At 47.0% G+C, this 23639-nt stretch overlaps 1 protein-coding gene across 1 annotated transcript; it reads left to right on the top strand.

Annotated features, from left to right (window-relative positions):
* Positions 1-230: 230 nt before the first annotated feature.
* Positions 231-1569, top strand: LOC119433598 (uncharacterized). The gene has a single exon (XM_037700852.2). It carries the CDS (start codon positions 512-514, stop codon positions 1415-1417), a length of 906 nt encoding a protein of 301 aa, XP_037556780.2. The 5' UTR covers positions 231-511; the 3' UTR covers positions 1418-1569.
* Positions 1570-23639: the final 22070 nt, after the last annotated feature.

Below are 23639 nucleotides of genomic sequence, written 5' to 3'. Positions count from 1 at the left end.
TTCGCGGACTTCTTGACAGTGCCCACAGAAACAGTTCTGTTTTGTGTGCGTGTGTGATTTTCTTGTTTCCTTCCTTTTTGTTTATTCTTTATTTTCACTTATTTTTCTCTCTCTCTCCTTTCGCATCCCTTTACCCCTCCCCCGGTACAGGGTAGCCAACCGGAGATAACCTCTGGTTAACCTCCCTGTCTTTCCTTTCCCTTTTTCTCTCTCTCTCTCTCTCTCTCTCTACCGTGCTTGCTTCAATCTTTGTGGGCGTAGCTCGGCGAGCGTCTCTGCTGCAAGCTCTCTTTGTCCGGATCACGCCGCAGTCTTCATCAAGCGCCACCGTCGAAGAGCAAGCTATAAAGTAGTGGAAATCGAGGCCTGCTTTCACATTGGCGGCAGCGGCAGCATCGAAGAAGCATCGTTGAAGTAACAACCTGCCTTTTTGCAGGTTAGTATTTCTATACTTCGTACTTTTTTTCCTATTGCTGATGCTGCTGCTGCTGCTGCTGCCAAATTTGTGACCATGTCCTGCAATGTGATATGTGCCACTTGTGAGCTAACGCTTACTGTTTTAGACTCTACCATTGAATGTAGTGACTGTACTTCTAAATTTCACACCGGAAAATGCTCAGGAATCTCGGACACGACAATTAGGTCAAAGGGAGATGCATACCGCCTGGCTTGGCGCTGCACGTCTTGTAGAAGACAGAAATTGCGTGTGCAACCCAACAAATCTAGTGATGATTCTGACGCGCAAGACGTGCGGCAGTTGTTAATGACAATTAACGGAAAGCTTGACCAGCTGTTGCCACTCCGAGAAGTAGTTGAAGGCATTGAAGATACTTTACAATTTCTGAGCGAACAGTACGATGAACTGCAACAACGAACAGAGCGAAATGAAAATGAGATCAAGGAACTAAAACGCAGAACCGAAAGGCTTGAAGGAAACGAGAGTGACATCAATCAGCTGCCAGCTGAAATTGACCAACTTGAATGGAGGAGCCGTCGCTTAAACCTGGAATTTCATAGGATTCAGTACTCTGAAAAAGAAAACCTGCTCGAAAAGCTAAACAATGTAGCCGTGAAGCTCGAACTTCCACAGCTCTCAGAAAATGACGTTGTTTCAGTTCACCGGCTGCCGTCAAAAAAAGAAAAGATACCGGGTATAATCTGTCGCTTCGCGAAACAAGCCGATAGGGACCGCTGGTGGAAAAGCAGAAAGAAGTTGCGTGAATCGAAAGACGATGTATTCCTGCTTGAAAATGTGACAAAAAGGACCCGTGATTTACTCTTTGAGACAAAGATATGGGCGAAGCGCGCGAACTACAAATATGTGTGGCATAGCAACAGCCGTGTTCTTGTCCGAAAAGCAGACGGTGAACGCGCAGTGGCTGTTTCTACCGCGAGAGATCTTGATAAGCTCGTTTAAAAACAGTTCTTGATAACGATGACTTGTGCAAGTGGGGAGACTTACACATTGCCACAAGTATTCAGTCAGCATTTAGGTAAAAAATTTCTGCAATCCTTTAAATGCTTTCATCTGAACATCCGCTCAGTCTCAAATAAAAAAAACGACCTCTACTTGTTTTTGAACAGCTAGGGCAATCATTTGATACGATACTGTTAACAGAAACATGGTCAATGAACGATACAGACATTTTCCGTATCCCAAATTATAGTACCTTCTACTTAAATCGGTCATCCTCTCGCGGAGGCGGAGTATGCATCCTGGTAAAGGAAGTATTCGAGTGCGAATTACTGCCCGAACTCTCTGCAATAACAACTGACTATGAACTTCTAGCAATAAAAATGCATAACACCGTTATTATAGTATGCTATCGCCCTCCCAGTGGCAGCGTAAGCAATTTTTTTGATAAATTAGAAGAAATCTTTGAGTTTGTTAATAAAAATCGGCTTGATTTAATTTACGGCAGGGACATCAATATTAATATGATGAAAAACGATTCCCAAACTTTACAATTAGATATTTTACTGAAAATGAATGGTTTAGTGAATAATTAACTTACCCACTAGAGTTACTGAAAATTCATCATCGTTAATTGATATTTTTTTCACAAATATCACCCCTGAAAAAGTTAAGGCGGCTGTATTTGCCTATGACCTCAGCGACCACTTACCTATATTTATTTGCGCCAAAGGGCATGTACGGGAAAAGGTAACGCAGCCAATGCAGCAGATGCAAAAAATAACCCCACGCAGTTTGTCTATATTTCGGGAACAAATAGAAAATGTTTGTTGGGAAGATGTATATAAATTCAACGAAGCAAATAGGGCCTACGAAAAATTTCTTCACATTGTCAAATCGATATATGAATCTAGCTTTTCCTCAGTGCGCGTTAAGCCAAGCAAAAAAATTCGGAAGCCATAGATTAACTCTGAGCTTCGCAGACGAATCGCGCATAAAAATGTTCTCTATGGCAAATTTATTTCAACTAAAGATATAGAATTATTCCGCCAATTCAAAGTGTACCGTAATCGCCTAGATAAAGATATAAAAAAAGCTAGACGAGAATATTTTGCAAATTTCTTTGCAACTGCTGCTGGATGCTCTGAGATTATGTGGAAAAGGCTCAACTCTGTATTAAGGCATCATCCGCCTATCAGTAAAGTTCTTAAATTAGATATTAATGGCATATAATTATCTGGGAAGCGACTTGCAGATACATTTAATACATATTTCGCAAGTGCAGGTAATACGCCTATGCTACCAAATGACCTTAGTAATATTCCGGTTAATAGCAATACTATTTTCCTTAAACCTGTGGATGAAAACGAAATAAGCCACATAATTCAAAATCTTAACAACAGCAGTGCGAAAGATATTGACGGGTTACAGTGAAAACCTTTAAAATACGTTGTTGATATTCTGGCTCCATGCATTGCATATATTTTCAACCTTTGTCTCAATCAGGCTATTTTCCCCAGTAAAATGAAAGAAGCTCGCATTAGTGTCCTATATAAAAAAGGTGACAAAAATGACATGAGCAACTATCGTCCAATATCAATCCTCCCTATGTCCTCGAAGGTACTTGAAAAAGTAATTTTAAATCGGTTTATGGATTTTGAGCAAAAACATAACCTTCTAAATGAATGCCAATTTGGCTTTCGCAAAGGTCTCAGCACGGAGTGTGCCTTACTTTCTCAGAAAGAGTTAATTTCAAGGGCAATTGATGAGGGACAGCTGGTTCTGGGGTTGTTTGTAGATTTTACAAAAGCATTTGATTGTGTCAATCATTTACTTCTTATTAGGAAACTCCTACGTTATGGCTACCGCGGGAAGGCTGCATCCCTCATCACATGTTATCTAGAACACCGCAAGCAAAGGGTCGGTATTAATGATGAACTCTCTAGTCCACTGCCCGTTTCTTGTGGCGTGCCACAAGGCAGTATATTGGGACCTTTCCTATTTAATTTATATATTAATGATATCATTAGTATCAGTATCAAGGCAAACTATATAATTTACGCCGATGATACTAGCATATTTCTGATAAGTCGGCGGATGAATTAGTTGAGGAAGCAAACTTAATCCTTCAAAGATTACATGAATGGACATGTAAAAATAGTCTTAAAATAAACACAAACAAAACAAAAGCAATAGTTTTCCGGAGCAAAAATAAAAACGTAATAATTAATACGCCTATATTGCTAAATTTAACGCCTATCGATATTGTTCCATGCTTTAAAACTTTAGGCGTTATTTTCCAAGAAAACTTATCATGGGATATGCATGTAAATTCCTTGGCGACAAAATTATCTCAAACAATCGGGCTTGTTTACCGTAACCATCATATACTGCCAACAAAAATAATGATGATTTTCAACACACTGTTTCTTTCTAGTCTAAACTACTGTCACTTAGTTTGGGCTACTACCACACAGGGAAATTTGGAAAAACTTTATGTACTGCAAAAAAAATTCTTACGAGTCGTAGAAAACGTTCCAAAATATGTTCATACACGTGATTTTTTCATAAAATATAATATAATGCCAATTGCCAATATGTACGATTATCGACTCTGTAGAGCATGCAAACAAGAAATAAAAAATGGAGTCAGCTTTCTAAGAACACTAGCGGATCTAAAAATCAACATTACAGCATATACGACAAGGACGAGAGAGTTTTGGAAAGTCGAAACTGTTAGAACGACATACGGACAACAAACTCTTCGTAACAATCTGCCAAGGCTACTGAATAAATTACAGAACGAAACCAGTGGATTGGAAAATACCTCTTTGAAAGCTCTGTATAGTTATTTCTGCCTGCACTAGATTTTTTCCCTGGCTTTCGCAATCTTTTTTTTTTTTTATCGGAACTAACTAGTCCCATTGCATATATTCTTGTTACTTTCGTTTGTTTAGTCTGTATGAGAAATGTTAATGTTACGGCTTGTGTTTCTGATTATATTTTTCTCGCCCTTGTGTTTTTTCGAACAGTTGCGATACCGTTATGCCTACCATTGCTCATTTGTCCTTATTGGTTGGAGATGCTTTTTTCTTTTTCCTTTTATTATGCCCTGTTGTTAGGACACAATTTTTTTTGTTCTTCATTTGCTCTGCATGGTTTGCGATGGTTAATTTTGTGCAAATGGCATTTGCAAACAATGATGTACTGCTTCTGTGTGTACTAACGTCGCGCAAACGCCAATGCGGGGGCCTGCGGCTTCGTCAAGCTGTCCATGTGGCAGCTTTTTCTGCATGCCCCTCGCGTCATGTACTGATGCGTTATGTACTGATGCAAATAAACATCATTGTCATTGTCATTTCATATCAAAAAGGCCAAGCTTTCATGCGGAAAGAAGCACGCCAGTAAGCCGGTACTGCGTAGCATGGTGGGCGTCGTTTACGAAATTCCATTGAGCTGCGGCAAGTCATATATATAGGCCAAACAGGCCGCTGTGTTAATGACCGTCTAAGGGAGCATGTTTTATCAATTAAAAATGGTGTGGGTTCACACCTGCCGCTCCATTGTGCCTCGCATGGCTGTGCACCACGGTTTGATGACACGCGCGTGATAGGAAGAAGCAGAGAAGTGTTAGCCCGTGAACTGCTCAAGGCGTATCACATAAGGAGGAAGGGTGATGGTTGTGTCAGCGTGCCTTCTGTTTCCCTCTACAAAAGTGAATGTTTGTATTTAGATAGCGCAGTGAGGTAGCTTGTGACACGTGCTGCGCCTTGTCGTTGTGCACATTTTTCGGAAATGTATATATTTGGGTGATGGTGCTGGGAATAAACTAGTTGAAAGTTTGGCGCCCTATCCTGTCTCCCCTTGGTTTTTCCTTCTTTCCTTGCGCCACAACTCATTTGTTCAGCTATGCACCAACTCGCCCAACGCACTACCTTACTAATGGTAATAATGCCCTGTCGGCCAGGAGGCAGTTCGGTATCTTCCGCAGCGATCAGGCGCAACGGCGTGTACCTGTCTTCCCCAAGTAAGTAGTCGGTGTCCGTAAGATGGACGACGCGTTGGCCACAACGAATAGCCGCGGACGCAGCAGAGAGAAAATACCACCCTAAAATAGGTTGATGAGCGCACGGGGACAGCACAGCTAATTGTATATGGTGCAGGATATCATCGATCAAGACACGGGCAGTGCAAAGAGTGGAAGTTCGAACAGGGTCTCCTTGGGCTGCAACTAGCGTCGGTCCATCGTATGGCGTCGTGACTTTCCTTAGACGGGAACATAAATAGCGTGAATAACAGAAATTCTCGCACCTGTGTCCACCAAAGCATCGACGGGCACTCCTTGGACGAACACTGAGAGCATATTGGACGGGCGCGCTGGAGGAATATCAGTCCTGGTGTCGTATGGAGTTTGTCCTCCAAAAACTGCATCGCTTAGTTTTCCGGACGAATGTTGGAGTTGAGTGAGACGGGCCGTAGTGGTGACGTGGAGGGGCGGAACGGCGAAGGGGAGCGGCGTCTGGCTGAACGGTAAGGGCTTCGGCCTTCAGAAGCTGCGGGCGGAGAAGTAGAGCGGGGCGGGGGTGAAGAGAAACGCCGGCTTTGGGAAGACACTCTACCGGAAAAGTTGCGTTCAGAGATGTAACCCCGACGCTCGTCCTGCTGGCGCTTGCGGCAGAAACGTGAAATGTGGCCGCGATAGCCGCAGTATAATAGCACGTGGGACGTGACGGACGCCATGGCGGATAGTACAGGGGGCTGGGTGCTCCGGGAGTCAGTGCAGTCAAATGGGCTGATGAGAGCTCCGGCGGCATCGACGAGATGTTTACTGGCGGCGCGGCAGCAACCGACGCGTACGTGGGTAGCGGCACCGTGGAGTTGACGTTGCCTGGAGGCGTGGAAGCGACTTCCGCGTACGTTGGTAGGGGACGAGAGACGGAGGGTAGCACGCGCGTGGAGCAGGTCAAGGACGCCAGTTCATCCCTGATGATGTCACGCAAGGCTGCGCTAGAAGGCGCGCTGGGGCACACGGACGGTGACGACAAGCCCATTGACTGTAATTCTTCGCGTATCATAGCTCGTATCATGACACGCAGATGTGGGTCCGCCGTAGAAGAATAGTCGCCAACGTCCGGCTGAAGACGAACAGACTCAAGTTCGTCCAGGCGCTGACACGTTGTGACAATGTCAGCGATTGTAGCGGGGTTCTTGATGGCAAGAGCATTAAAGGTGACAGATCTAATGCCTTTCAGAATGTGGCGCACTTTCTCTGACTCTGGCATAGAAGAACTCACACGGCGGCAAAGCGCTAGAACATCCTCTATGTACGATGTTTAAGACTCGCCTGGCTGCTGTTGGCGAGTATCGAGAGTTTTCTTTGCGATGGTAGAACGAACAGCCGGTGTACCAAATACTTGGCGCAGCTGCTGCTTGAAGGCAGCCCAGTCAGTAAAGTCGATCTCGTGGTTGAAGAACCATGTCTGCGCCACACCTGTCAGGTAGAAGGAGACGTGGCGGAGCTTGTTGGGGTCGTCCCAACGATTAGCGGAACTTACTCGCTCGTAGTCGTCCAGCCAGTCCTACACATCTTCACGAAGACCAGCGAAGAGATGGGGGTCACGCTGGTGGCTGCTTAGGATGTAAGGGTGGTGTCAGAACGGTAGCGGTAGAAGTGGAAGGTGGTGCGTCCTGAGACATGCTAGCGGACAGTGGGCGCAAGCGGCGGCCTGAACGTAGCTCCAGGGGGTAGACTGAGCGGGCAGAGGACTGAGGATCGAAGAGCTCCTCCACCACTTATGACGTCTCTGTTGGCACGACGTTTATTCGGCCCGAGTACTTGGGAGCGAACCAGCAAAAGCACACACCCGATGATGATGATAATATACAGATGAAGAAGACGTGCGTAATAAACGCCCACAATATATATAAATTTGACTACTTGAATAAGTGCTTTCGCCATAAAGCGAGAAAGAGAACATTGTTAGCAAGAGCTATATATATATATATATATATATATATATATATATATATATATATATATATATATATATATATATATGTATGTATGTATATATATATATGTATATATATATATATAGCTCTTGCTAACAATGTTCTCTTTCTCGCTTTATGGCGAAAGCACTTATTCAAGTAGTCAAATTTTCGCTGTTGTCGCCGAGCTGTTCCGTATTAAATCCCAAAGCCATATACATTAGCGACCCGTACACTGTGGGTGCGGGAAAAACCACGTAACAGTGAGCTGAAAAGTATGGCGGCTTGATGGGCATTGTCTTCCCACGCACTCAATATTCGGGTTAGTTGTAGGTCACGTAATCAAACGCGAATGGGAAGGAGAGCAGGCGTCTTCTCTAGCCCTGCCGTAGCTGTGAATGACTGTGCGCGGCTGACGCTTATGCGGCCTGCGTGCCATATCTAATTGTTGGTAATCATTGGTGGATGCAATGATCATGGGCGATCTTGCTTGCCGGGCTGTCTTTCAGCATCCCTAGTTTTGCACAGTTAAGAGACAGAGGTTATTGCAGATCACTGACAGAGGCCATCTGTAGTGGACTTAAAAATAGGCAGATAATGATGATGAATCTAATTTTCGGAGTTGCGGTAAATCACGCGGCTGTACGAACCGTTCGCCTCTGCGTTGTGAAAGCGAGTGCTTGAGGTCATGCACTGAGGTATTTACAGGTTTACATGGTCCGTGCATTACACTATGCTTGTTATTTCAATTTTAGGTGAATGTTTACTACAATTTATATGGCCACTCTAAGTAACGTATAGACTCGTGTAAGGGCCGCACTTTTCTGTCGCGATTTTGAGGGGCCTTTTATGGTACCGGGCTATTGACGTCATTTTTCCAATTACGAGTATTAAATTCGCCGTAAACCTCTGCGATCGTCTCCTCTCGGCATCCAGTAGCGACGCGCGAAAGTACGCTGCGCGCGACAATTCGCTGTCAAGCGCACGGAACACGATTGCTTCTCGGTTGGATGTCGATTGCTTCACGATTGCTTCTCGGTTGGAATATTGGCTGTCAAGTTGGGGGTACGGCTCTTACACGGGTGCGATTCTTACAGGGATTTACACGGTAACAATGTTGCTTCGTGTAATTGCCTTCTACTTCGCCATCACCAACACTGCATCGCCTTCCCGACCAAACTGCACTCTTTTTTTTAGCCCTTTGATCTCAAGTATAAGCGCTGCTGCGCATGACTTCTACATTTCAATTTATTCTGATTTCGAGTGAATCCGGCTTGGCATCATTTCGGTTACTGAGAGAATTCTATATAGAAAGTGTTTCAACTAACACTTTCAAACATTTTTAGAGGTTGCCTGTGGCAGATAGCACAATTCTAGCTCATGAGCTTGTCTAAACACTCGAAGAGGCGGACAGTACTTGCATAAAAAATTGAAATGCATGATCGAATAATTAACAAAAATTAACCATTTAAGTTTTTAGCTAATTAGCTTATGACCCATGTTGCAAGTTACAAATTCTAGCCGTGGAGTTCGGATCCACTTGCAACTAATTCTAAGGCAGACACCAGTGTCGAGATATTAATTCTCTAACATTGCAGAGAAATGCATTGGCGTGCCAGTCACTTTCTTAACAAAACGTCGTTTTATGCATCGAAGCACAAAAGTACGAATAGATATATATTCGTACTTTTATTATTCGTACATGTAATATTTTATGAATAGATATATAAACCACGATCTGATTATGAGGCACGCCGTAGTGGAGGACTCTGGAATAATTTAGACCACCTGGGGTTCTTTAACGTGCACCTAAATCTAATTATACAGGTGCTCTAACATTTCGCCTCCATTGAAATGCAGCCGCCGTGGCCGTTATTTGATTCCGCGACCTCATGTTAGCAGTCCAACACCAGAGCCACTAAGCAACCACGGCGGGTAAGCACAAAAGTAACTGGAACACCAATGCATTTCTCCGCAATTTTTGGGAATATCGCGAGACTGGTGCCATCCTGAGAATTAGTTGCTAGTGCATCCGCCTTGTGAACTCCTCGGCTAGAATTTCTAAATTGCAACATCGGCCAAAAGTTAATATGTTAAAAGCCTAACTGGTGAATTTTTGTTAATTAGTCGAATATGCATTTCAATTTTTGGGCAAGTAACCCCCCCCCCCCCCCTCCGGGAAAACTCCGGTGGGTGCTCGAGCCCCAGAGCCCCCCCTCCCCCCCTTCCGCAGTCGGCGCCTAAGCACAGAATACACCAACGCTGCACCGCGTGTCTCGTCCGGCCAGTGGAGAAGTCTCTGGAGTCTCTGGAGAAGTTGGTACACCGGCTGTTCGTTCTACCATCGCAAAGAAAACTCTCGATACTCGCCAACAGCAGCCAGGCGAGTCTTAAACATCGTACATAGAGGATGTTCTAGTGCTTTGCCGCCGTGTGAGTTCTATGCCAGAGTCAGAGAAAGTGCGCCACATTCTACGCGTGTCTCGCGTAGCCGGCTAGTGGAGAAGTGAAACTGGGTGCGACGGCACGGGCGGGTGGCGGTTCCGCGTAACGCCGCCGAGTTTTACAACTGCAGCTGGTCTAGTAACGTTGGCTGCGCTTTCGCTGGCGCGGCGTCCCCGTGCCGAGCGCATATGCGCGTCAACGCTGCGTCTGACTATTAAGTGGCCTTAAAAAGACTGCGCGCCGACCCCGAGTATCGTCTCGATACTAGGGGTCGGCTAAATTTGGCTAATAACCCACCAAGCCAAACCAAATTAAGCAAGGGAAAGCAAGAACAAAGCGAAGCAAAGCCAAATTAAGCAAAGTTAAAGTTAGGGAAGGGCCAACAGCTGCGCTGTTTGCCCAGTCTTGATACCACTAGATGGGAAGCTGCCCCTAATTTTTTTCGAGTGTTATTTTATAAAAATGCCATTAAATTGCAGGTGCCCGTGTCGTGGTGTTAATTTCCACCGGCAGCAGACGTTGCAATTCCAGAGGCACAGTAAAGGGAACACGAACTTAATGCCAGTCACCGGTTTAATATGCGCTCTCAAGCACCGCTGATTAAGTGATGCTCATTTTAGAATCAGGGCACCACTTCAGCCAACCAAGAGAACAGGCTGGCTTCAGGAAGGGATATTCTACGATGGATCATATCCATGTCAATCAAGAAATCTGAGGAGTACACTCAATCTCTCTATATGGCTTTCATAGATTATGAAAAGGCATTTGATTCAGTAGACATACCAGCAGTCATAGAGGCATTGCGTAAATCAAGGAGTACAGGAGGCATACGTGAATATTGTCACGTAGTAGTGACGCTGAAGAAAACAGTCGTAAAACTGTGTACAACGAAACTGGTTGTTTATTGGGCGAACCTGTGCCCACAAAAGCAAGGTACACTCAAAGCACAACGATAGCGGCGAACACAGTCGGTGATCGTCGAAAATCTGATCAGCGGCGAAGCGCGTCGGCTTTTATACCTGAGTCATCGAAGGTTCCAGATTAATCCCTGATGCCCGCGTGTCTTCCAGAAAGTTCTAGACAATTCGCGTCGGTCATACAATCAGATAACATAAGCGTCGGTGAAAACAGGCAACGGAAAGAAGCATATCGGAAGTTCCTGCCTGTATCGGAAGTTCTAGAAACTTCCGATACAGGCGCGTCCTGCGCCGAGCGATAACGTTTAACTTTTGTTAGCCGGTGGAAAGCGGCCACCGGTGAAAGATAAACATGTATACGTGTCAATACCCTCCCCTTAAAAAGCATCGTCCCGATGCTACAAACACGAAAGCGAAAACCATGCGTAATAAAAAAAAATTAACAAAGCAACAAAGTACCTAACGTCGTCAGCGGGCGTAGAAAGGTTTAAGACGCACCACATGGATGACTTCAGGTCGTGCCCGGCGCCGCTGTGATTGCGAAATGCCGTCTGGCACGACCTCATAGTCCAGTGCGCCAATACGTCGGATTATCTTATACGGTCCGAAATAGCGACGCAACAGTTTCTCGCTAAGTCCTCGTCGGCGTATCGGAGTCCAGACCCAAACACGGTCGCCGGGCTGGTACTCGATGTAGCGTCGTCGTAGATTGTAGTGTCGGCTGTCGGTCCTCTGCTGGTTCTTGATGCGCAGGCGGGCGAGCTGTCGACCTTCTTCGGCACGCTGCAAATAAGTGGCAATGTCGAGATTTTCTTCGCCAGCGACGTCTGGTAGCATGGCGTCAAGCGTCGTTGCCGGGTTCCTTCCGTAGACCAGGTTGAACGGCGCCATGTGCGTCGTTTCTTGCACGGCCGTGTTGTATGCGAAGGTCACGTACGGAAGGATGGCATCCCACGTCTTGTGTTCGACGTCGACGTACATTGCCAGCATGTCGGCGATGGTCTTATTTAGGCACTCGGTGAGGCCATTCGTCTGCGGATGGTTGGCGGTGGTGCGGCGATGGCTTGTCTGGCTGTACCTCAGGATGGCTTGAGTTAGTTCTGCCGTAAAGGCCGTGCCTCTGTCGGTGATGAGGACTTCTGGGGCACCGTGACGCAGGAGGATGTTCTCAACGAAGAATCGGGCTACCTCGGCGGCACTGCCTTTGGGCAAGGCTTTTGTTTCGGCGTAGCGGGTGAGGTAGTCCGTAGCGACGACGATCCATTTATTCCCGGACGTCGACGTCGGAAAAGGCCCCAGTAAGTCCATCCCGATCTGCTGGAACGGTCGGCGAGGTGGCTCGATTGGCTGTAGAAGTCCGGCTGGCCTTGTCGGCGGTGTTTTGCGTCGCTGACAGTCGACGCATGTCCTTACGTAATGGGCGACGTCGGCAGAGAGGCGAGGCCAGTAGTATTTTTCTGGTATCCTCGCGAGAGCGCGTGAAAAACCGAGATGTCCAGCCGTTGGGTCGTCATGGAGAGCTTGCAGAACCTCTGGACGCAATGCTGAGGGTACCACGAGGAGGTAGTTGGCTCGGAGAGGCGAGAATTTCTTCTTTAGTAGAATGTCGTTTTGCAAGAAAAACGACGCCAATCCTCGCCTGAACACCTTCGGCACAATGACGGTCTTGCCTTCCTTAGTTTCGGGTCGGTTCGTTGTTCGGCGAATTCGTCGGCACTGATGGGTCCCAAGAAAGTGTCGTCATCCTGGTCGTCTTGTGGCGGCGGTTCGACGGGGGCGCGAGACAAACAATCGGCGTCAGAGTGATTTCGCCCGGACTTGTAAACGACGGTGATGTCGAATGCTTGAAGTCTCAGGCTCCAGCGTGCGAGGCGGCCTGAAGGATCCTTCAACTTAGCTAGCCAACACAAGGCATGGTGGTCGCTCACAACTTTAAAGGGCCCGCCATAGAGGTAGGGGCGAAACTTTGATGTAGCCCAGATGATGGCGAGGCACTCCTTTTCTGTTGTGGAATAATTTGCTCCCGCCTTCGATAGCGACCGGCTAGCGTAACTTACAACCCTTTCTAGTCCGTCAGTCCTCTGCACAAGCACGGCGCCGAGTCCTACGCTGCTTGCGTCGGTGTGGACTTCGGTATCGGCGTTTTCGTCGAAATGCGCAAGTATTGGCGGCGATTGCAGGCGTCGCTTCAGTTCTTCGAATGCTTCGACTTGCGGCGTCTCCCACTTGAACTCGACGTCGGCCTTCGTGAGATACGTCAGTGGCTCAGCGATCCGTGAAAAATTCTTGACGAAGCGCCTGTAATAGGCGCACAGTCCAAGAAATATACGCACTGCCTTCTTGTCAGCGGGCGGAGGAATGTTGGAGATGGCCGCAGTTTTCTGAGGGTCGGGGCGCACTCCAGACTTGATGACGTGGCCCAAAAACAAGAGCGCCTCATATGCGAAGCGGCACTTTTCGGGCTTTAACGTGAGTCCGGAGGTTTTGATTGCTTGAAGAACTGTTTCAAGGCGCCGCAGGTGTTCTTCGAAGCTTGAGGCAAACACAACGACGTCGTCCAAATAGACGAGGCAAGTCTGCCACTTCAAGCCTGCCAGTACTGTATCCATGACGCGTTGGAAAGTCGCAGGTGCCGAGCAAAGACCAAACGGCATGACCTTGAACTCGAACAATCCGTCTGGTGTTATAAAGGCAGTCTTCTCCCGGTCCCTCTCGTCGACTTCGATTTGCCAGTAGCCGGTTTTGAGGTCCATCGACGAAAAATACTTTGCGTTGTAGAGTCGATCCAAGGCGTCGTCAATCCGTGGGAGGGGGTATACGTCCTTCTTCGTGATCTTGTTGAGGCGACGATAATCGACGCAGAAACGTAGGGTTCCATCCTTCTTCTTCAATAACACCACGGGGGTGTAATGTTATTGGGTGCAGGATCATTCCAGAAAGAGATAGAAGCAGCACGCCGAAGCACAAACACACATCAGACTTGTATTGGACACCAGTGGCGTAGCCAGAAATTTTGTTCGGGGGGGGCTCAGGTTGCAGCGCGGCCTCCTCCTTATAGAAGTTGTCGAGGGATCAAATACATGAATAATAACTGCATTGCTAATGCCATTGTATATTAGATGCTGCAAACGAATTATTGAACGCTACGCACTGTCAAGTAAAATATGTATTTTTTCATAAAAGAATATATTCGGATGTCCTAAAAATTCTGACAGAAATAACTGATATCAATGCGGCCGCGTTTATTTTTTTGTCTATTTAATAAGGAAAGAAAATATCACACAGACATTATAACTATATCAGTTCGAAACCAGCAAATCAGTGTATACAGCTGATATGAAGAACGTAAAGGCCATGAAATGAATAAGTTGAGGACAAATATTTTGATGAATCTTCGTCATTCAAGAACCTTGTTTACATTTTTGAACATATGCAACAGCCAGGAAAAAAACCTCAATGACGCTGTCCGTCGTTACAATAGATTGCGCAGGAGCAGGTGTTACCGGTAGTGTATTGTAATTACACCGAGATTATACTCGCAACAGTGAGTACAAATAAAAAGTAGGAGAGAGAGAGAGAGAGAAGACATAGGGGAAAGGCAGGGAGGTTAACTATGCTGAGCCCGGTAGGCTACCCTGCACGCCGGAAGGGGGAGAAGGGATTGAAAGAGAAGGAAGAGAGAAGTTCACAGTTCACACGTTGCACATTTAAAGTTAAGCGTTCATCGCTGAGTTTTGTCACAGGCGGTCATACAGGCTTGCGCACTTCAAAAAACACAGCCGCGCCTTTGTAGCCCTCGACACAGCAGACGCACGAGGCCACGCGCCCAAGATCGTTTCCTCCATAAAAGGCCTGTCGTCTAAGTGCCCCAAAGCCGTCCGAAGGGCAATCCTCTCATCTTCCTATCTGTGGAAGTCACATAAAAGTAGGAGTTCTGCAAAATATACATTAGAAATGCGAAGATAGAATGGAATATACAAATGCGAAGATACAACTCGCTAAATGGCAAAAACGAGTCGCTGGAAACAAAGTTCACTGCTTGTATACACAACACCTCGCAACGAGATATTTAAATATACGTCTAAGTCTCCAATTAATTACGTATTTAAGCAAACGTCACTGTATATTATGCGTCAAACAAGACAAATAAACACGTGGCGGAGTCAGAGATAGTAAACTTTGCGTACAGAAAGACAGATGATCTATGCTAGAACAAAACTATGATCGCAGAAACCGTGTTATGTATTCGGGCCATGCGGCGGTCGCGACAGCGCCATGTGGGTAGAATAATAGAGGAATAATGCAGAAATCAGTACGAAAATGTGTAATTTAACTGAATGCACAGCAGCAACAAATATTCTGCACCCAAAATTAAACTGGGTATTGCTTCGGTTCAAAAAAGAAGTAAAAGCAGGTAGCTAAAAAAGGAAAGAAAAAGCCAAACTAAAGCCACAGATGATGCGGCAAGTTATACTACCCAATATCCGAGTGTGTTTTCGGCAAACGCCGCGTGGGCCGAGCTTTCAATGAGCAAGGTCAGTCAAAATTGGTTATTGATGTCCTCGTAATTATCGTATTCGCATGATAATTTTGATCATGATGCTAACTGCTAGAATAAACGGCTAAAATGTCTGCGGTTTTAAAAGCTAACGAACACTCATACGTTTTCATAATTACGAGATTATGGACCTGAAGGAACAGAGCTCTTTACTTGCATTGATTTTTGCTGCTTCGCTATCTAAAGGACAAACTTCTCTCGGCGGGGAAGTTGAGCGAAGCGGTCAATGACTTCGGACACGTCGATGCCGACGTCTCTGTGGGTGTATAGAAGCACCAGTCTAACCATGCGTTCGACAGACATTGTAGAGCGCAAGTAGTTTTTTTATTAAACTCTTGTTAAAAAATATTCTCTCTGCGCTGGCAGTGGTCACTGGAAGGGTGACTAGAATCTGGAACAGTTTGTACACATTTACATAGAACCTGCAGTCGCAAAGGGAGAGGGCATCTATTCCGGTGCTAAAACCTAAACACACTCCTTCTATGTTGTTTTCATCCTTGTTTAGGTACCTTGCACAAACAGTAGGCTGTTCGATTCCGGCGATGTCCGTCGTTTCGTCAGGACGTATGGAGAAGCAGCCTACTTTTGCAACTAGGCTTTCTTTGATAATTTCGCCACAAACTTCGATAATTTGGTTTTGTGCATCTGTGCTTAAATACCAGGCATTACTGGGGAAACTTTCCAAATGGTTCTTCAGACATGTATCTCCACAATTAGCTCGTATGCGAAGAAGCGCTCTGAAAATACCTGTATTTTCAGCGGGGCCTTTGCTTAAATCCACAGGACCCTGTCCCTGTGGCCAACGAGAGCCAGACCTTGTAGCCCGCAAAAATAATTTCCTCAATAATAGGCCATTTCCTTTCACCTGTTTTCTCAAATTTTATTTTGCCGGCCCTGGTCCAGCTGATCGATCACATTGGGCACGCGTCCTGCAAATGTTTGGAGAAAATTATCAGCTGCTAGCTCACAGTCACGGTAATATTTAGTATTTTCGTGCGTGTGGAAGATTGCGAGCGCGTGCTTTCATTTCTGGAACGGCTTGGACACGAGGGCTCCTGTGCACGCATGTTGGTCCAAGTTTATAACAGCATTAACCCCATAAACTTCCAGAAGTGAAAATCTTTTTAAGCACGCCTTTGGAAATGTCAGTGCACCTTTCGCGTGAAAAGTTTATGAGAACGTTACACCCATACAGTTTCGGAATTGAAATCCATGCAGTCCGTAGATACCGCGGCCGCTGCGAGAAGCCGCAACGCGCCCGCACGCTATCGAAAAGCCCTTGAAAGTTCGTGCTCGGATGGGGCTCCTTGCGTTACGTGACCCCAGGTGCCACGAAATCCACCCCAGGTGCCATGAATCCAGCCCGAGTTCGCAATGTTCGTGCCGAAATTTCTTTCGAGCGTGAAAAAGACATTGTAGACAGAATGCAGAATGATTGAACATAACTCGCCTACACGAACATGTCGCAGCCTATGACACTAGGACACCTGAACAATGGAACATTCCGCACTCAAGAACGAATTATGGTCAACAAATGCTTCGACATACACTTCCGACTTTACTCAATAACCTCGCCTTGCGAGAAATAGACCTTCTGTCTTTATGCAGCCTGCACAACTACTTTCAGTCAAACTAATCCTTGTTGTTTAATGAGTTTGTTCATATGCAATACTGTATGACTTTTCCCCCCTTTAGTTGCTTTAGTTTATACTGCCCTGAATATAGTGCTATGTTAGGTTTTTTTCTCCCTATATTTCTTCCTGTTTGTGTATAATAAGACTTTCTTTATGTAATCTATAATGCTCATGTATAAATTGAATATTCCCTTGTTAATGCAGACTACTTGTTTTTGTAATTGTTAAAGTGTATTACTACCTGTCTCGTATACACATTTTTTTTTTTTTTTGTAAATTGACACCTCCCATCTGTTTACTCACATGTGAGCGCCCGACGCCCTCTGTTGCCTTTGATGGGTTTTTGGGCTGGTCAAGTTGCCAGCGTGCAACTTTTTATCCAGAACCCCACCATGTAATTCTTTTCATGGGAAATAAATTATTATTATTATTATTATTATTATTATTATTATTATTATTATTATTATTATTATTATTATTATTATTATTATTATTCCCGGCGTCGGTGGTAGTTTTGGTCGGCGGTGCATGCCGGCACGAAAAAATTTCGGGGGGGGCTGAAGCCCCATCAGCCCCCCCCCCCCCCCCCCCCCCTGGCTACGCGCCTGTTGGACACGTAATACATTGAAACGGCACACACGTAACAGTTCCCCAAAATACGCTCTAGAAGACATGCAGATATATATAGGCTAGTTAAATGCAGTCTGCCTACAGTTCACGTAGAACCAGGTGTCGCCATGTCGGAGACGTCGAGGAGCCGGTGTCGGACAGCAATGTCAGACAACAGGGTTGGATCGCCTCGTGGAACTCAGGTGGCCCTGCGCCACAGTCGACGTATCGGAGCCTCCGCGTGCCCGGTTACCCGATGGCGGGGTTTGCGCCCCGGAGCACACTGCAGCAGCCCACCGGATCACGTCCACTGCTGGCGAGGTAGCCCTGTGGCCGCTCACCCGAACCCTCGATCAGCCAGGCTCAGGACCGCCAGCCCTCCTGGACCAGTTGCCCAGCGGAAGAACTGGACGAGGTAGCCCCCCAGCTGGTGACAGCTTTGATTGTGGTGCAGACGTAGTGACGCGGGTGGCGATAGCTCCTATGGGCCGGGCGCCCAGCGAGAAAGCTCCGCCATCGAACGCCGAACCTCGCGCACTGCTCACCACGCTCTCTCGAGCCACGCTTTTCGAGGCGCCACTGTCGACGCTCACCAATGGGTGTCGATGATGGTGATGACGACCTTAAAGTACATACCCACTTATGGGTATTGGCCAAAAGTCGATGTCCTCTTCGCCACCGCACGGCACACTGTTTTCATATGTTTGTTTGCCACTCCCGCGTGCAATATATTATCACAGGGGGACGCCCACGGACTCTTGGACGGCTGGATGATGTCCTCGCGTAGCATTTCGTCGACTTGTTGCTTTATGGCCTCGCGTTCGCGCGCCGAAACTCGGTACGGGCTCTGACGGAGTGGGCGGACATATTCGTCGGGTATAATGCGGTGCTTGGCGACAGGGGTTTGTCGAACTTTTGACGACGACGAGAAGCAGTCCTTGTATTGCGGGAGCAGAGCTTTTAGCTGTTCTTTCTTATGATTGGGAAGGTTCTGATTGACGTCGAAAGTTGGTTCAGGTACTACAGTCGTCGTTGAAGGTGCACTAGAATCCGTGAAAGCGAAAGCACTGCTGGCTTGTACTATTTCGTCGATGTAGGCGACCGTGGTGCCTTTGTTAATGTGCTTATATTCGTGGCTGAAGTTCGTGAGCATCACTCTTGCTTTCCCTTCGCGTAGTTCACCTATGCCTCTAACGACGCAAATTTTACGGTCGAGCAGTAAGTGATCGCCCTCGATGACGCCCTCCATGTCTGCAGACACTTCGGTACCAACGGAAATCATTACGCTTGAGCGAGGCGGAACGGTGACTTATTCTTCAAGCACATTCAAGGCATGGTAACTGATCCTTGTATCTGGCGGTATCGCTTTGTGTGTTGAAAGCGTTATCGACTTGGACCTTAAGTCGATGACTGCACCATGGTGTAGAAAGTCCATGCCTAGGATGACGTCCCTGGAGCAGTGCTGCAGGATTACGAAGCTCGCCGGGTAAGTGCGAATGTTTAGCGTGACTCGCGCTGTGCAGATTCCAGCCGGCGTTATTAGGTGACCTCCCGCTGTCCGTATATCGGGTCCTTGCCAGGCCGTCTTCACCTTCTTTAACTTGGCGGCGAACGCGCCACTGAAAACTGAATAGTCGGCGCCAGTGTTGACGAGAGCGGTGACGTTATGACCATCGATGAGCACGTCTAGATCGGTAGACCGGCGTCTGGCGTTCCGGTTAATTCGTGGCGTCGGATCACGGCTGCGTGGGCTTGTTCTGCTGCTGCTACGTCGCGTCGGAAGGTCTTCGTTCGGCGGCGAAGTGCTGTCAAGGCTGTTGCTAGGCGGCGTGCTGATATCTCGTCGTGATGAATCGCGAATCGTCGTCGGAGGATCTTCGGCATTGCGTCGTACACCAACCGCACCTCCATCGGTTGCTGCCTTAAGTTTCGCGGGTAAGGGCTGGGAGATCGGCCCTGGGTGGGACCGTTGTACTGACGGCGATGCGGCGAGATGTAGCGGCCTGGTGACGGTGAGCGTGAGGATGGTCGTGGTTGCCACTGGGCTCCGGCGAGGTAGTCGGCGATCGGGACGCGGCGCGTTGACGGGGAACCCTCGTAGGCCCATCTCGCGGTATAGGCATCGGCGGTAGACATGGCCGGCTTCCCCGCAGTGATAGCAGAGCGGGCGGTGGTCGGGGGCGCGCCAAATGTCCGTCTTCCTCTGGTAGCTGTGCTGGGCGACGGGCGGGCGTGCTGGCGGCGGCGGCGGTGGACGACGGAACTGCGGCGTTACGGGGCCCTGGCGCGAGCGCCGAGGGGGGCCTTGACGACGGGTGACGGCGGCGTAGGTCATCGCTTGCGGCTGTGGTTGAGGCGATGCCGGAACTTCTGGCACTTCCAGTGACCGCTGAATCTCATCTTTAACTATGTCAGCGATCGAAGTCACCTGAGGCTGCGACCTTGAGAATAATTTCTGCAGCTCTTCCCGTACAACCGCTCTGATCGTCTAGCGCAGGTCGTCGGCGCCTAGCGCTTGAGCTTCGGCGTAGTTTGTCAGCGCACGGCGGTTGTATTGCCTGATTCGCATTTCAAGCGTCTTCTCGATCGTTGTGGCCTCCGAAACAAATTCTCCCACAGTCTTGGGCGGGTTGCGCATCAATCCGGTGAATAGATGCTCTTTGACGCCCCGCATCAAGAACCGAACTTTCTTTTCCTCAGACATATCGGGGTCGGCGTGGCGGAAGAGGCGAGTCATCTCCTCCGTGAAGATCGCGATGTTCTCGTTCGGCAATTGCACTCTGGTTTCTAATAAAACTTCGGCCCTTTCCTTTCGCACGACATTCGTGAAGGTCCTCACGAAGTTCTCACGAAATAGGTCCCACGTCACCAGGTGGTCTCTGTTCTCAAACCAGGTCCGAGCAGCGTCATGCAATGAAAAATAAACATGGCGCAGCTTGTCGTCGTCGCTCCATTTGTTGAACGTTGCGGTCCTCTCATATGTCTCCAGCCAGGTTTCAGGGTCTTCAGCCGATGATCCACGAAAGGTCGGTCCCTCCCGAGGTTATTGCAGCAGGATGGGGGACGCTGGTGCTGCCATTCTTGTCGTTGACTTGGCCTTGATTGTTGTGGCCTTTTCGGGAAGATGTCCGTACTCCGCCAGAAGTCCTTGCTGCCTACGGCTAGCTCGCTGGTCCTTGGGGACGTTGGCGTTGTCCTGTGGCTTCGTGCTTGGGTCGCGGCTTTGCGGGGGCGTTCGGTGCATGAACGAACTAGCACCTCCACCAGATGTCACGTAGTAGTGACGCTGAAGAAAACAGTCGTAAAACTGTGTGCAACGAAACTGGTTGTTTATTGGGCGAACCTGTGCCCACAAAAGCAAGGTACACTCAGAGCACAACGATAGCGGCGAGCACAGTCGGCGATCGTAGAAAATCTGATCAGCGGCGAAGCGCGTCGGCTTTTATACCTGAGTCATCGAAGGTTCCAGATTAATCCCTGATGCCCGCGTGTCTTCCAGAAAGTTCTAGACAATTCGCGTCGGTCATACAATCAGATAACATAAGCGTCGGTGAAAACAGGCAACGGAAAGAAGCATCGATAACGTTCTAGAAACTTCCGATACAGCGCGTCCTGCGCCGAGCGATAACGTTTAACATTTGTTAGCCGGTGGAAAGCGGCCACCGGTGAAAGATAAACATGTATACGTGTCAATATCTTAGCGAACATCTACAAGGCTTCCACAGCTACCTTGATTCTCCACAAGAAAAGTAGAAAGTTACCTATCAAAAAAGGGGTCAGGCAAGGAGACAATTTCTCCGATGCTATTCACTGCATGCTTGAAGTATTCAAGCTCTTAGATTGGGAAGGCTTAGGAGTGAGGATCAACGGCGAATATCTCAGCAACCTTCGGTTTGCAGATGACATTGTCCTATTCAGCAACAATGGAGACGAATTACAGCAAATGATTGAGGACCTTAATCGAGAAAGTGTAAGAATTGGGTTGAAGATGAATATTGTAACGTAGATCGACGAAGAGTCTTGGAAAAAATAGACGCTTCTCTTTAATGGCGGGCCAGAAGAAGAGCGTGCAGCCTACGTGCTTCGTCGTGTTTCATGGCGTCGACCTTTGCGCGCGCCATCCCGCGGTGCGGGAGCCCCATGCACATCATTGTGTCAATTGCCCCCCGTGGAAAAAGCGACCGTCTCGGTCGCGTCAAAAAGTTCTTTCAGCCACGACAATAAATGGAGCTCCTCAGGTGCATCTTGGCGTTCACGTACGCGCATAGTATGGTTTCATGCGCACTACATGAACAACTTCAGCGTGACGACGACGACGGAGCGAACCGGGGTCGGAACTGCAGGGGACGATTTCGTAGGTTACGTCACTGAGGCGGCGTGTTTATTTATTCATATTACCCCACAGGCTCCAGTGGAGCATTGCGTAGGGGGGGTTACAGAAAAAAGGCAATAAATAAGGCATAAAAATAACTACATAGTAGGAAAAAACAAGTAAATTTTTACATTGGAAGGGAAATAGGAACACTGGTAATCATAAAAAAAGATATATTAATACAAAGTCAAGAGAACATATGAAGTTGCGATTGTTCACGAAATTTGGCAGAATCTTTTATTGAAACAATATCATTTGGAAGGTTATTCCATTGTGCGATGGCGCGTGGCAATGCAGAATTATTGAATGACTGTGTGCGGCCAAAAATGCGCCTGAAGCTGAGATGATTATGAAGTCGACTAGATGTGCGAGAAGGAATTTCAAGTGACAAACGGCTGGACCACGAGTTATAGAAGTATTTATGAAAGAGGCATAGAAGGGCAACAGAGCGGCGGGAATCCAAGTCGGGAAGGGAAATATCACGTTTAATTTGGGTAATGCTAGATTGACGACTGTAATTAGAAGTTATAAAGCGGGCAGCACGATTTTGGCTGGATTCCAATTTGTCTATTAGGTTCTGTTGATGAGGAGACCAGATCGATGAAGCATATTCTAGTGGAGGGCGTACCAATGTTTGGTAGGCCTGGTGTCGAATGGTAGAGGGGGAAAGGTGCAGATGACGACGTAAAAGCCCTAAAGTTCTGTTAGCTTTAGCGCATATCTTCTCGATGTGAGTACACCAGGAAATATTAGTACAGAAATGAACACCAAGATATTTGTAAGTAGAGCCACGAGGAACTTCAGCCGAACAGATTTTGTACGGGAACTTAAGAGCCGATTTCGCGCGAGTGAAGGAAAGTACGCAGCATTTAGATGTGTTAAGTGACATTTGCCAACGGTCGCACCACTGATTAACTAAGTGAAGGTTATTTTGTAAAGTTAAATGGTCACCATGACAATCAATGGTTCTGTAAATTACGCAGTCATCCGCAAAAAGTCTTATGCAGGAAGAAATGTTGCTGGGTAAATCATTAATAAAAGTTAAGAAAAGAAGAGGGCCTAATACACTACGCTGCGGTACACCTGACGTTACTACTGATGTGGAGGAGCTAAAGTTATTAACAGATACGAACTGCCGCCGATTAGATAAGAAATTACGAATCCAGGATAATATTAATGAGTCGATCCTAAGAGCAGTTAATTTAGCTATTAGGCGACAGTGAGCGACTCTGTCAAAGGCTTTTGCATAGTCAAGGAAAATGCAGTCAATAAGTTTGCTATTATTCATGCCATTATGTAAATCTGACGTAAATTCCAATAGTTGAGTGTCACAAGACAACGCTTTACGGAAACCATGTTGATTTTGAAAGAAAAAGTTATTAGATTCAAGATGGTTGAAAATATGGGAGGCAATGATGTGCTCGAGAAACAACAAATGCATGTTAGCGAAATGGGGCGGTAGTTACCAGGAGAGTGCCTGTTTCCATCTTTGAAAATCGGAATGACTTTGGCTATCTTCCAGTCAGCTGGAAGAAGACCAGTTGATAAAGACTGCTGAAAAATGTGATATAAAATTTGACTGGACATAGCCGACGTGTTTTTTAGGATTTTAGAATTAATATTATCAACACTTTACACACGATGTAGACACTTTCAAATCGCGTATTAGTTTCGAGATACCATCAACACTAAGGCCCGG

Source organism: Dermacentor silvarum, chromosome 11 (assembly GCF_013339745.2).
Source record: "Dermacentor silvarum isolate Dsil-2018 chromosome 11, BIME_Dsil_1.4, whole genome shotgun sequence".
Lineage (NCBI taxonomy): Eukaryota > Metazoa > Arthropoda > Arachnida > Ixodida > Ixodidae > Dermacentor > Dermacentor silvarum.
The sequence above is the reverse complement of the archived record's forward strand: the minus strand, read 5'-3'. Positions and strand labels throughout refer to the sequence as shown.